This window comes from Patiria miniata, unplaced genomic scaffold, assembly GCF_015706575.1.
Source record: "Patiria miniata isolate m_02_andy unplaced genomic scaffold, ASM1570657v1 HiC_scaffold_16, whole genome shotgun sequence".
Taxonomy (NCBI): Eukaryota; Metazoa; Echinodermata; class Asteroidea; order Valvatida; family Asterinidae; genus Patiria; species Patiria miniata.
The window spans coordinates 17,368,564-17,383,934 of NW_024037054.1; the positions used below are offsets into that span (position 1 = coordinate 17,368,564).

The 15,371-nt window shown below is 41.8% G+C and overlaps 1 protein-coding gene across 1 annotated transcript; it reads left to right on the forward strand.

The window, feature by feature from the left end:
- Window positions 1-9: 9 nt before the first annotated feature.
- LOC119723165 (succinyl-CoA:3-ketoacid coenzyme A transferase 1, mitochondrial-like) lies at window positions 10-10,498 on the forward strand (the record flags this gene model as incomplete). Its single annotated transcript, XM_038193724.1, is given in 9 exon segments — window positions 10-162; window positions 1,287-1,454; window positions 1,922-2,029; window positions 3,345-3,456; window positions 5,098-5,192; window positions 6,264-6,385; window positions 7,930-8,005; window positions 8,556-8,726; window positions 10,131-10,498. Coding segments are annotated over 9 exon segments (1,143 nt in total), but the record flags the coding sequence as incomplete, so codon positions are not given.
- Between the last annotated feature and the right edge of the window lie 4,873 nt (window positions 10,499-15,371).

The window sequence follows — 15,371 nt, forward strand, 5'->3', positions numbered from 1 at the left end:
TATTTTTAGGGTACATTGGCAGAGAGGATCCGAGCCGGTGGGGCAGGTGTCCCTGCATTCTACACCCCTACTGCCTATGGGACGCTAGTTCACTTAGGCGGGGCACCGATCAAATACGGTGATGAGCCAGGCAAAATAGCGATAACCAGTGAGCCCAGAGAGGTAAGAATTACGGTGCCCCTAACCCATAAAACCATGCTAGAAAGTATATTTCGATAAAACACGTATTCTTTTCAAATTAATTCTATACGTTTACAAAACACAACACTGTCTGGCTCCTTCCTACCTGACCGATTTACTCTCTTTGTATCAATCAGGTAGGGCGGGGCTTAGGTCTTCAACAGACACTTCCCGATTACATGTTCCTATTAACACTAAAACCACAGGTGACAAAGCTTTCTCGATTGCTGGCCCCAGGGAGTGGAACAAGATCCCTCAACACATCCGACTTGCATCATCAATCATCACCTTCAAGAAATCTCTCAAAACACATCTGTTTCTTTAATCAATTCACCTTCATCTTTACCTCTCATTATCTCCTGGTTCCCTTGAGTTATTCTTAAATTAAGGTTTTTTTTTGTTTTGTTTTTGTTTTTGCCTTGTTTATTTGTAGATTGTAGTTTTGTAGTTTTGTACAGCGCTTTGATCTTTGTTAAAAGCGCTTTATAAATGCTCCATTTATTATTATTATAAAAGGGGGTAAAACTGTGATGAATGGTGGACATTTTTCAACAAACAAAAATGGAAATGCTCCGTCAAAGTTTGGACTGTAAATTTGTACATTCTAAGTTAATGTTGCCTGCGCTAGTTCGTGGTTTCCAAGTAGATTTTGTGAAGAATTTTGAGTTGTGACATCCAAGTTGACAGAAAATGCTTCAATAACTTTCTGGAAGACTCAGTTCAACATAGAAGTTTTTATAATGAATGACAACCTATCAAGGTTCCATTTTCTTGCACCCATATGGAGTACCGAGGTGAATACGTCACACGCACAAAATGTGTGTGAAAGACATTAGCGCGTGTTTCAGCCCGCGAACCAACACGCGCGCGTACTCCATTCGTTTGCACTTCATTTTCTAGTTCGAAATGAGGTCACACTTCGGTACTCCATTGAAGTGCTTTGTTAGATATCTTTTTCCCCAACATTTATCTGTTAAAAAGTGGTTCAGAATTTCTGCTTGTTGCTAGATGTGATTTTCCTTCTGTATTGTCAGATCGAGGCGGCCATCATCGGGGAAACCGCCCGGAATGTCATTTATTATTATAACTTTACGGTCATTCTGCAGGCAAGGCAATTTAACGGCAGGGAATACATCATGGAGAGGGCCATCACAGGAGACTTTGCCCTGGTCAAGGCCTGGAAAGCAGACAAGGCCGGCAACCTCATCTTCAGGAAAACAGCCCGGAATTTCAACCCTTCCATGGCTAAGGCAGCCAAGATTACCATCGCAGAGGTACAAACTTCAATGACTCTGAAATACTTTGTTGAAATTTATATTTACGTTTATATGTTAGTACATCTTTAATGATAAGATTGAATGAAGAAACCAAACTGATTTGAGCCCGCCACCTCCGGAACACCATAATGACACTCTACCAACTGAGATATCCAACTTTTGTTTGTGATCCCCCAATTAAGAACTTGTCTTTTAGAACTTAAAGCAGGAATGTTCTTATCAGAACTAAAATTACTTAGCGAAACTTGATAACAAGCAGGACAAGTTCTTTTCAGAACGAAATATCTACTGAGCAGTAGTTATTACTACATGGTGTTACCGCAAACCGAAACGATAAGAACTATATCCTGTCTACATCAAAAACTTCTTCCAATTGTTTACCAGTGACATTTGTGTCTGCTGAGTTGAATGTTTGATGTAAACTATTTGTAAGCGTTTCCCTTGTCTACTGTGTTGCAATGTAGGTAGAGGAAATTGTGGACGTTGGCACTTTTGACCCGGAGAGCATCCACGTACCAAGCATCTATGTGCAGCGAGTTGTTAAGTCTGACAAATTAGAGAAGAGAATAGAGGTTTGTTGTCTTTGGAATATTCACTTGCTATTATTAAACTCAAACTGCACTACCAGAGATCAAAGGGTCATTGGAGGAGGGTGTTGGAGGGGGGGGGGGGAGAGACACATCTTCTATCACCAGGGGACACTTTACTCAGGTTGGGTAGGGGTGGACACCATCATACACCAGGTATTGCCGTTTACGGTGGTAAGTCTTTTGCAGAAAGTGACCTGATTTTGCCAACAAAAGTATGTCTCTATCACACCCTCTGAACCCTTTCCCCTTTGGTACCAATGCCCTTGTGTTTTTTTTTTCCTAAGAGCCTTTCCAAGTCTGTCAAACCAAACTCCTCGCAGCTATTATGTTACATTCGAACAAAACCTGAGAATTGGGGACAAAAACCCTTAAGAAAAGTGATACTGACTGGATTTGCACCAGTGACCCTCTATATCCAATCACAAGCCAAGTCTACTACACATTGGGAGAGTTCTCTCTGTCTCAGTCAGTATCAGCTTGACCTTGTTGCCTGAATGTTCCGTACCGACATATATTTGTAGGAACGGCTCATACAACTGAATCAGGCAAACTTGGCAATAGATGAGTTTTTCTTAGCTGTTGTTTTGAAATCACTGGTGCTCGGTCGTCCATTACCGCAGGGATTCAAGTATGGCTTTTTCTTGAGGGCAGATAAACTACCCTTTATGAAGCAACCACATCGATAGTGTCCAACAACTTAACCATACCAATCCTTTATTTTCAGATTACCATGCCTTTGTTTATACACCATTAAAGGGAATATACATCATTTGCTTTTGCTGTAATTTTCAGAAATGGATGGAATTGGGGGTTTGGAAATATATACCAAATATAGTTACACTGACTTTTTTGAAGTTTTGGGTTCGAAAATGCTATAAAAACCAAGAAAAAACAATCATTTTCCTGTAGTCTGGTTCCCTGACTTCATATAAGAAGAAACAGAGCAGTTTACATACATTGGGGAATTGTAAGGTCAGGGAACCGGTCTAGCTGGCTTGTACCCGTTCATAGGTGTGTAATCGATTGCAAACAAGTGCGATGGTCAATTGGGGCCAGTATTTGAAAAAAAGCCAGTTTTTTCCAACGCTGGTCAGCCGACCAGCGTTGGAAATTGATACAAAAATACCACTTTTCTTGAAAATGACAGTAAACCAGGTGCCATAATTTTACAGGATGCTTTTACACTGTCATTCACTAACAGTCCAGCAAGGTATTTCAAAATGATTTGGTAGTTTTATTTTTTGATGTTTGCAAATGTTGTATTTTCCCTTTAATACATGTACATGTATCCCATCAGAGGTTAACACTGAAGCAAGAAGACGCAAACCAGAAGCCCAAGTCAGAGACAGCGTTAACGAGAGAACGTATCATCAGAAGAGCTGCCTTAGAATTCAAAGACGGCATGTATGGTATCCTTCACAGATCGCCAACAAGATAACACTTTAGAGCAACTGCACCTGGGCAATTCCACGGTTACTCACGTTACATGTTTGATGTACTTTTGAGTTTCCTTGGGCTGTAATTACCTTACTGAAAAGGTTTAATAACTGTTATCCCTATGGTAGATAGAGTAGACCTAGACCTACCTAAGCACCAAAGATGACATCCAGAAAAATGTGTTATGTATGATAAACAAGACGCACAAAAACGGTTACTCACATTACGAAAATGTAACGTGAGTAACCGTGGAATTGCCCACCTGGATGAAGAGTGGCAAGCCTTAATCTGGGAAACTTCAAACATTCAGCTACTCAGATAGAGCCAGATTCCATTCTTTATTTTGGAAGATAAATTTCAGGATTTCTTCACTTGGGAGAAGTTGATGCTTTGTAAAGTGATCAATATACCACAAAGGAAAACTGACTATGTGCATGCATCTATCGACTTGAGCAAAGAAATATGACTGGAGGAGTATTTCAACCTGTGACCTCTGGATAAGGGTTCCAGTATGGTAATCTGGAGGTTGAAGGTTCAGCTCCTGCTACAGTCAATTTCTTTGTTCAACTTTATTATACTATTAAAAAATCTTTTAAAATCTGGACATTTAATGTTTAGGCCAAAAAAAAAAAGTCTCCGGTTTCTGGTATGGAGCTTGCCCAAAAAGTGGTGCTGCGACGCGGCTTTTTTTTTTTTTTACCTGATTTTTTTGCTTCAAATGTCGGCTGATGACTGCAAATGGCATGAATGGTGCCCGACTAAACTTAGTGCAAATATATATGGGAGTCCAGAGAGGCCACATAAAGCTTATTCTGGACCATAACCCAATCTAAAAACACGTTAAAATTGTGCAGCAGCAGGATTCCAGTCAAACCAGTGAGTTTGGCGGTTTTGAGACATCATCTTTCATTGAAAAAAAACTTTTTCATTTTGCCGACGCGCATGGCTACGGCGACGCGCGCGCATACCAGAAACCGGAGACTTTTTTTTTTGGCCTTAGCTTGCCCTTTTCAAGAATAATTTACTTCGCAGGAAGAGCAATTTTTTTGTGATATTTTTGTGGACACATAATAGTGGAGTGCTGCCGCCTCGTGGTCTGGAGCATTGAATGCGTGGTCTGCGGGTAATTCGCAAGGTGGGCTTGTGGTGCGTCCAGTCTGCGGCTATGGTGCGTGTGCCCTTGGGCAAGGCACTTTGTCACTCATTGCTTCTCTCCACCGAGGAGTAAATGGGTACCTGTGAGGGCAGAGATGGCTATTGTGGTTGATTTAAGCTGCTTTGCGCCAAAATGGCAGCAAGGAGCTGTATACTCCCCAGGGAGCTGAGATTGTCATTGGAATGTTTCATTGGCCCAATGAGCAGGGTGATAATGATGTAGCGCATTGAGCACCACTAATGGTGGATACGTGCGCTTTATAAATACCCACAATTATTATTATTAGTGTTGTCTCTGAAATATTGGATGTTTTAAAATTTCAAAAAATGTTTTTGTGTCTGTTTATACCCTCCAGCCGAAAAGATAGGAAGATTATTCTCCAAAGAGCCAGGTATTTTGTAGGGACTGTTGTTTCTGTTGTGTTTATCCATTGTCCTTAACTGATGGTGATTCACAGCTAATCTTGGCATAGGTATACCCATGCTTGCCAGTAACTACATCAAGCCAGGAATCAGCGTGCTACTACAGAGTGAGAACGGCGTGCTGGGATTGGTGAGTTGAGTTGAGGTAGAGTGCTTCTGAGATTGCAATTCGATACTGCATTTGGGGAAAAAAGTCACAGAATTTGCCTCGTGTAGGAAGTGCTCTGGGTAAACTCATCGTGCGCGGAGAAAAGTGAAGTCTCCCAACAGGTCTACATTTGGCTCAGAATACAAATGGAGCTTTCTTTTTGTATATCTTATGATATTGCAAAAGCATGTGATGTAATTGCTAACTAAGATATTAGTTGTGATGCTGCATGTTAACCCTGCGCAGAGTGACCTGCGTACCCCGATTTTTTTGAAAAAAAGAAAGAAATTGAGGGCCAATGACGGTCACCTTCCATCTAATCCTCATTCGCCCCTTGCCAAATAAGCTGGTTCAATGAACTTTGCAGCCAGGGCTTCACCCAAGCTGGATCAACAAACTTTCGACCAGGCCTCCTGCCAAGTCTCATTGAAACATATACAAACACCTGTAACTTGACACAGCCATCTCCCTTCATAGCCGCAAACCACAGCCGCCAGTCAATTATCTTTTAAGTGCCCTGTCTGGCAACTGCCTGGAGAGGGTCTGGCACATGTTATTGTGTTGTTTTGACATGGATAGGGTCTTGCGTAGTGGGAGAAGTACCTGCGTCCCAAGGGTACGCAGGTGGCGACTCCTGATACACATTTCTTGTAAACGCTGCGCAGGGTTAAAGTGTTGTCGTTAGTGAGATTTATGCTTGTCATATATAGAGCACAGGAATATCAAGGGTCAGGAAACACGCTGTTTAAAATCTGATTTTTAGAATTGAACATCTGAATTTTGGAAGTAAAAATCTGAAATTTTTAGAAGTTTAAAACAGCTAAAGAGTCTCTTCTCTTCATCCTGGGTATTGTCAGATATGTTTAGCTGGAAAAAATGAGCAGTCTGGGAAATTCAGAGCGTACCTTGAGCCTTTCTGTCCATGACATTTCAGCTGATGGTCTTTTTTTTTTTTTTTTTACTAAGCCAGTATTGTCTATGCTTAGCAAATATCTGCAATTACCAGCTCTGTGAAATTGGACTAAATTTGGCCTTTTTTTTTCATAATCCAAGGGTCCATTCCCAGTGAAGGGCCAGGAGGACCCTGACCTGATCAACGCCGGCAAGGAGACGGTGACGGTCATCCCTGGTGCTTCCTACTTCTCAAGTGACGACTCCTTCGCCATGATCCGAGGGTAGGTTGCAGCCAACCCTGCTTGTAATTGCTACCCTCGATGACAAGTTTTATACCAAGTTATTATTCCGGTTTCCAGAAAGATACAATTTAGTCCGATAAATAGTTGTGATAACTGAAAAAGTGTGTATTTATAAAGCGCTCGTTTTCACAAACATTGTTGCTCAAGATGCTATATCATTATTACCCTGTCCATTCGGTGCAAAGGAAAGTCTGTTTAGCGCCTATATAGCTCATCAGGCGGGCATTGATCTCTGGTTTATGTGGCATGATTTGACTGAGAATATATCTATTCCCCTGGATGGGATGCTAGTCCATCGCAGGTTATTTCCCAGCTAATGCCGGTACCCTTACTCCTGGGTGGAGAGGAGCAAGTGGGGGAGAAGTGGCTTGCCCAAGGACACAACATATTTGAACCCCTGACCCTCTGGCTGTGAATCATTTTAATTCAATGCATTTTGTGTGTGAACCTTTTCAGTCAGGAGAGCTCCTCGACACAGACTTTGTCTCTTTTAGGCAATCCTTCGGGAGCTGTTAGGTTCTTTTTGTTTTCTGTTGTTGTCCTCTAATTTGTATGTGTTGGTTTTTACTGTTTATTCCCGAGTAATAAAGTAAATGTAAAGTCATAAACCTTAACCGCCAGGCCACCCCCCCCCCCCCCACCCCACCCCACTTAGTCTGGTAGTTAATAAAAGAATTGTCTCTTTATGAAATCTGGACAATGTGAAAGACGTAAGCCTGTCAAAACCAAAATGGACTCGACACACGGGCGCCCTTTAATGTTTACAATCAGACTGAAGTTCGAGGGACTATGGGTATGATGGTGCCAATGCAGCGATGTATGGGTTTGTGCTTGATCAAAATCAAATTATGGTAATCCTTACCTTTAGGACCCCTTTCCTATATAAGGTTAAAGATTCACCAAAACAGCTGACTAAATGACACTCAAAAGTGACATTCTGATATTTCTTGGCACATTTGAACATTTGGCAATGACACCTTCTTGAATATCAGAAGGTTTAATTTTGTAAAAAGAGGACAGGGCTTTGATTTATGAGGGGTTAAAGACGACGATGACAAACAGAAAATATATTAAAAAAGCAAGATGGCGAACTGCAAAAAAAGGTAGAATTTAGTCACATTTTCTTTGAAAGTGCTTTCAAAATTACAACTAACATGAATTGAAGAAAAAAAGACTGCTTTAGCCTGCAAAAGTCACTTTGGTACTGGACAGTCATCTGCAAAAGTCAGTTTTGAACAGAACTCGTACAAAATAGAGGTGTCCTAAAAGTAAGGATTACCCAAATTATTCTTGCGTACTTTGTGCCGTACTTGCACAGACCAGTGCACCCGTGCAGTGTGCCCCGCACACAGAGCTCTCATTATTGGTGCTATCTGCCGTTCATGCACGGAGTGCATCTAGACAATTGTATGCCCTAACTTAACCCTAACAGTCTTTAATCCTCCAATTTTTATAGGATTTTTTACAAACGTAAGGAATTTGGGATTAACATCACTTGTAAACTTTCTATTGTTTGTACACAGGGGCCACATAGATCTGACGATGCTTGGTGCTATGCAGGTGTCCAAGTACGGTGACCTGGCCAACTGGATGATACCAGTATGTTTAAGCGTTTTTATCTCAAAAATGATCTTTCCTTTTGTCTGTAACATCCTGTGCCACTATGCTGCTCAAAATATTAATCTAATTATGAGCTCTGCTCAGAACCACACTTAACAGACAAGAAATATCTCACATGCTGCCAGATACAGTAGTAGTGAATAGCTGATGGAATTTGGCTTAAAAAGTTTTTTCAAGCCCTCATGCAATTTATGTTCAAGTAAGAAAATAAAAGCCCCATGTTTTCAGTGTGAGTATTCTGCTTGCATTTTATTCTCACTGTGCTAATAAGACATGTAATATACAGCATTAAACATTTTAAAAAATTTGGCCAATCTTGCACTTACATTCATGATTGAAATTTGAAGAATGCGCCGGTATTTTTGTCCATTCATTCTGCGTGCGTTATTCACTACGCTAACGAGATGGGCAATTACAGCCTAAATAGGGGTTATAAAAAAAAATACTGTAATTTGAGAATTTCACGAATTAAGATTTGTATTACAGAAATTGTGCGTATTCTTAATCAAATTTGGTATATTATTTGCAGGGCAAGATGGTGAAGGGGATGGGCGGGGCCATGGACTTGGTCTCAGCGGCGAGGACCAAGGTCGTCGTGACCATGGAGCACCAAGCCAAGGGAGGCAAGCCTAAGATATTGGATAACTGTGCCTTGCCACTGACTGGGGAAAAGTGTGTGGATATGATCATTACAGAAATGGTGAGTGGGGTGTGAAGTAAGGCGGGGTTGTCTTGAAGGGGGGGGGGGGGGATTTGGAAGCGGAAGGGAGGGGCTGGCCCGTTATAAAAGGGATGCAAGGCTAAGATACTGGATAGCTTTGCCTTGCCACTGACTGGGGAGAAGTGTGTGGATATGATCATTACAGAAATGGTGAGTGGGGTGTGAGGTTTGGGCGGGGCTATCTTGAAAGGGGGAACATGAGATGGGTAGGGAAGGGCTGAGCCATTATACAAGGGAAGCAAGCCCAAGGTGCTGGACTCATGGTGCATGCCACTGACTGGGGAAAAGTGTGTGAATATGATCACTACAGAAATGATGAGTGGGGTGTGAACTGTTACTCCCTGTACCGCCCCAAACTGCCCTGCCTGTTACTTCCTGTGCCGCCCCAAACTGCCCTGCCTGTTACTCCCTGTACGGCCCCAAACTGCCCTGCCTATTATTCCCTGTACTGTCCCAAACTGCCCTGCCTGTTACTCCCTGTAGTGTACTGCCCCAAACTGCCCTGCCTGTACTGCCCCAAACTGCCCTGTCTGTTACTTCCTTTACTGCCCCAAACTGCCCTGCCTGTTACTTCCTGTACTGCCCCAAACTGCCCTGCCTGTTACTTCCTGTACTGCCCCAAACTGCCCTGTCTGTTACTTCCTGTACTGCCCCAAACTGCCCTGTCTGTTACTTCCTGTACTGCCCCAAACTGCCCTGCCTGTTACTTCCTGTACCCCCCAAAAAACTGCCCTGCCTGTTACTCCCTGTAACGCCCCAAACTGCCCTGCCATTTACTCCCTGTACCCCCCCCCCCCAATCACCCTGCCTGTTACTCCCTGTACTGCCAAAAACCGCCCTGCCTTTTACTCCCTGTACCGCCCCAAACTGCCCTGCCTGTTACTCCCTGTACCGCCCCAAACTGCTCTGCCTGTTACTTCCTGTACTGCCCCAAACTGCCCTGCCTGTTACTTCCTGTACTGCCCCAAACTGCCCTGTCTGTTACTTCCTGTACTGCCCCAAACTGCCCTGTCTGTTACTTCCTGTACTGCCCCAAACTGCCCTGCCTGTTACTTCCTGTACCCCCCAAAAAACTGCCCTGCCTGTTACTCCCTGTAACGCCCCAAACTGCCCTGCCATTTACTCCCTGTACCCCCCCCCCCCCAATCACCCTGCCTGTTACTCCCTGTACTGCCAAAAACCGCCCTGCCTTTTACTCCCTGTACCGCCCCAAACTGCCCTGCCTGTTACTCCCTGTACTGCCTCAAAATTGCCCCAGCCCTGTATGGTTGTATGTATTCATCGGGGAATAAATACAATGTAAATACCATGTTCATGTAGTACATCTTCCACATTGTAATGGGTTAACCTTTCACATCTGTTTATGATCATTTCTTCCTGCAGTGTGTCTTCAATGTTGACAGGGAGACAGGACTGACGCTCATGGAGATTGCTGACGGCGTGACGATTGAGCACGTGGTGGAGGCGACGGGTTGTGAGTTTGAGGTGTCAGCTGACCTGAAACCAATGGGCCAGATCTGAAGATAAAGCCTACTCATCTATGACTTGGCTTACTCCCTGTATTTAACAACACCGTTCATTGGTTGTCGTACCCTTTTAACCATTCTACCCAACCAATCAGAAGAAGTGTATCATCACTAATGGGCCAAATATGAGAGTAAAGACCCAATAGTCTATGACTTGGGGCAAGTTCGCGCAAGGACTATAGTTAACCATTGGTCGACTAACGCTTGCCCGAACTCTGTCTAGTCGACGATGGTTGACTACGCTAGTCGACTATTTGGAACCAACCTACTGGGGTTGGTTGCTTCGCTGGTAACATAGCCGCGCGCATTCATAACGTACAGCAGAGAGCCAGGATCCAGAAGTTTTGCGATGACATTTTGACCAGCGTTTGACTAGAGACGTTCGCACGTTGCTATCAGTGCGCAGGCGTAAGGTACGTCACAAATCAACCACTAGTCGACTAATGGTCCTTGCGCGAACTTGGCCCAGGCTTACTCCCTGTATGTAACAACACCGTTCATTGGTTATCGTACCCTTAACGTTTCTACTCAACCCAATCAGAAAAAGTGTATTATCACTAATGGTCCAAATCTGAGAGTAAAGACCAAACAGTCCATAACTTGGGCTCACTCTCTGTTTGTAACACCAACATTCATTGGTTGTCACATCCTTTAACCTTTCTACCCAACCAATCAGAAGAAGTGTATCATCACTAATGGGCCATACCCCTTGGATTGTGAACATCAATGCACAGGTTCCCAGCTACTATACCTGGGTTTGGAAGAAAGGTTGGTAAATGAGTGTGCTGAAATGTGGGGGGGGGAATACTTTTATGATGAAATTGATTCTTGAATTTGCAAGTCTGTCCTGGGCAGATTTGCCAAACCATAGGCCATCAGCCTGGGGGTTTGGTCAGTATCAAATCAGGGCATAAATGATTATAGTGCGCATGCGCAAGGTATACCGCCCCTAGAGTGGTAACAATCATTTTGATGGACATTTTGGGGAAAAAAAGGGTGATAACACCCAAAAAGCTGCCACCGCTGCAATGCTATCACATATTTTCCAACTCTGGAGGTGTATACCTTGCCAAAAATCGCTATGACGATTATTCCCCTCATTTGATACCGGTGGCCAAAATTTTGGACCGAGGCCGATGGCCTACCAGAACAGTCAACGCTTCATTCAATGTCAATTATCACTGTAAATAAGATTAACCAGTATAATTGTGTGACTTTTGATGTGAGAATTTTTATAATCATGAATGAATGATTTTGAAACACGGAAACAAAAAAGTGGGTATTTTTGGTTTCTTTCTATATTTTTTAGAATAAAGGGCCATGTTCAGTACATTTTAAGTGTGACCCCATAAACTGAGATTTAAAAGTCTGCAGCAGCAACAATCCTGCACATGAAATATATCCGTTTTGGTATTTGTGAGACGTGTGTTCTGCCAAAATGATGCAAAATACATGTATTTAAGCTGTTTGCTTCCGAGTCCTCAAAAGTGACATCCTGCATGATGTATATTCTCTACAAAACCATTAAATTGTGTTACGTACATCTTCCATTATTTTGACATCAACCACCATTGTAAAATGGTTAAACGAATAAATATTGCATATTTACCACTGACTTAAGGATTTAAGACATACACTTCCCCATTTATATCTTTTGTCAGTTTTTTCTTTCTTTCTTTTTTTCAGCTAAAGATAAGCGTTCCTTCTGTCGTAATTGGGATTGCGATTGTAAATATCCCTTTCAGTTTACAGTTTTGTCTTCGATTTTATTCATTAATATGCTGCTGAAATTGTGTGGTTTCATAGGAAAACCTACATACTGATATTCATCAGATCAGGATGCATTACATTCATTAATCTGTGATATTCAAAAGAGAATACATGAAGTCCATATTTTTAGTTTATTTTTTGTTCATCTAGAAGTAGTTTCCATAATTGCTTTTTGGAAACACACATTTCATTTTACTCTAAAACAGTTTGTTTGCTTTCCTTCTATTTCTCTTCTTTTTTAAGGCTCCAGCACCCAATTTCATGAAGAACTGCGATGCGTAGCAACTCCAGATACAATGTGTAACACGTCGCAACTCGCGACGCGTCGTATGATCCATTTCACAAAACTTGGGATGTGTTGAATGTGTTGTTAAGTTAATTGACAACAGCTTAAAACACGTCACAAGTTACGTGTCTAGTGGTCATTACAAAAAGCGTCCATTTCTTAGCCAGTTTTATGCCATAAAAATACATAAACAAGACTACACTACCGAGACAATGTGTGTAATGGTGTAAATGTAAAATGCATTGAATAGTTATGAATTATTACAGTTAAAATTTGAAAGTAGCTATACAGTCCACTGAGAGCTTGTTTTCCTTTAAAATTGCATCACACGTCCGCCATTTTGTTTTATGTTTAAAAAAAGAGGACACCCGACAACTCTTTGTTGAATATCAGATAACTATTTACTGTCTGCTGACTAAATACATAAAACAGTCACCGAGTTGTGATATCCCTGATAAATACACGTTCGATGAGTTGCACTTGTGACATGTTTTGTCAAATGGATCGCAGGACGCTTTGCAGGTACTTGCAGCTGCGATTCATCGCAAGTTGCGATGAATATCATGGAATTGGGTGCTGGCTACATGTGTGTGTGTGTATCTGTACGACCTTCACTTGGGTTTCATTCAAGAGTAATATATACTTATGGTTTATTCAATTGTTAGAGAACGCGTTTGTGTGCATGGGCGTCGCGAGGCCCCCCCCCCCCCCCCGAAAAAGCAACAAAAAAACAAAAAAAAGGAAGAAAAAGAAAAGATAAAAAAGAAAAGAGAAAGAGGCGCGAAGTCATAGTGGTGTAAATTTAATGACTTAAGGGGGAGGGGCCTAAATGTCCCTGCCCCCCTCTAAAACTGATAAATGGAGAATATGTTGAAAAATACAGGAAGTTTTTGGGAAAAATATGTTTTGCCCCCCTCTAGAAAAAAATCCTGGCGACGCCCATGTTTGTGTGATGGTATATGTACACATATAAAGGTATTAAAATACTCGGAATCATACTATTTCTGCATCAACTTTGCTGCAAACTGTGTACTTTGTGAATCCTTTGGAAAGATTTCCATATACGAAGTTCACTAATTTTCCTCTGTTTTGACTAACAAGCCCCCAGATAGCAATTTTATGTCATCAAAGTCAATTTGAGCAGTGAGAAAATACAAGCATTTTCTTAGAAAACACTTAGAATTTCTCAGTCCAATCTCATAGGGTTTGTACACAGGGTGTTGAGTGAACTTCGTGTATGGAAATCTTTCCAATCCTTTATTCATTTCATCAGTTATTGTTAAATGATCCATCAGTTATTAATTAACAAAAGAAGAACGCTATCGGGTAGGTGTTCAGTTAAATTGTTTGCATTCACTTCAACGTCAAATCCATTCACGGAAAAAATCCAGAATCAAATTATTCGAAGGTAAATTCACAAATTGTATTTTGTTCTCAGATAAGTAGACCCTTTGACAGAATGTAAAAGTCTCTTAAAATAAAGGCTTTAAAAATACAAACCTGACGAAACCTTGAATATTGGGCGTGTTAAAGTATTTATTGATGTTCCTCTTGCAGCCAGATGGATTTCTGCCTTGTTTGGAGAAAAGTCGATTTTTGGCCAACTTCGACTAAAAAATGTAAGGTTAACCCCTCGCATTTTTTTCCAATTTTGTCGAAAAAAATGAAATTGCTGAAAAGTTGCTGGAAAGATACCTTAAGGGCCCTAGGACACAATCCAAATCGATTTCTGGACAGATGTGCTATTAAAAAGGGAAACTCCGTCGAAAATTTAAAGTAAAAGCACTCAAAAAATATATGGCTCCTCCAAAAAAACCTGGATGATTTTTGCCCAAATCTTCAAAATTGTGTGTGTGCTAGAGTACTGATTGATGTTCCTCTTGCATCCAGATGAATTTATGCCTTGTTTGGAGAAAGTCAATTTTTGGCCAAATTTGACGAAAGATGTAAGGTTAACCCTTGCATTTTTTTCAATTCAAGCCGAAAAAATGAAATTGCTTCAAAGTTGCTGTGCCTGTGTTGTGACCTCTCACAAAAGGGCTTACGCTCGAGTGCGCAAACCGTGTTATGTACATTCTTGTGTCTAGAAATGTAATGCTAACCCCTTACATGTTTGTCAATTTTGGTCAAAAAATATAATTGTTTGAAACTTGCAGGGAAGATGCCTAAGGGACCCTAGAACACATTCCAATTCGTTTTCGTCAGAACTGTTTGCAGGGCGGGGTGGGGGAGCGGGTTACGAGCGAAAGGTTATGATGCACATCAAGAACAGCGCCCTACGTTTGATTTCGTTTTATAGAATTAAGGATGAGAACATACTGCTTACATTATTTTTCAGGAAAACACTGTTTGATTACAGGCTAATGAAAGACTGTTGGAAACGGCGAACTGAACAGAGGCCCGATTATAGTGTTAACAAACAAATCCGTAAAACAATTTATTTCCTTTTTTAAAGACGTCCGTATAATGTGGAAGTAGTAGTGACGGAGTTGAGAATCTGTATCTGTCTTAATACGAAGAGGAGAAGTCAGGCGCGGATCCAGAGGGGTCGAAATCCCCCCCCCCCCCCTCCGGTCCAAAATCGCAAAAATGAAAAAATATATAATTATTCTAATAATGACACTTTCCGCCGCAATCGGATATGAACGTCTGACGGGCCTGGACATCAACCCCCCCCCCCCCCGCAAAATTTCCTGGTCCGCCCCTGAACGCACATGATGCTTTTTCAACAAGGCCTGCATAATCACGGTGTTCATTGTTGCGTAACGATAGGTAGGTTTAGCCCACGTATAGTCCGACTAACGAGGCTGCCGCATACAATGATTTTCCAAACGTAACAAATGAAAACAGTTGGCTCATTGTTGCACGAAATATCGACTTCTGTTCGTCCATGGAGCTAGATAAAACAGATGCACTCAACAATGTTCAGTACGTGTTTCTCCGCCTATTCAAACAAATCGTTTTTAAGCAGAATTCTAAGGAAGCGGAATGGCCTAGTGGTTAGATTCGCCGTCTACGAATCGCGGAGCCCGGGTTCGAATC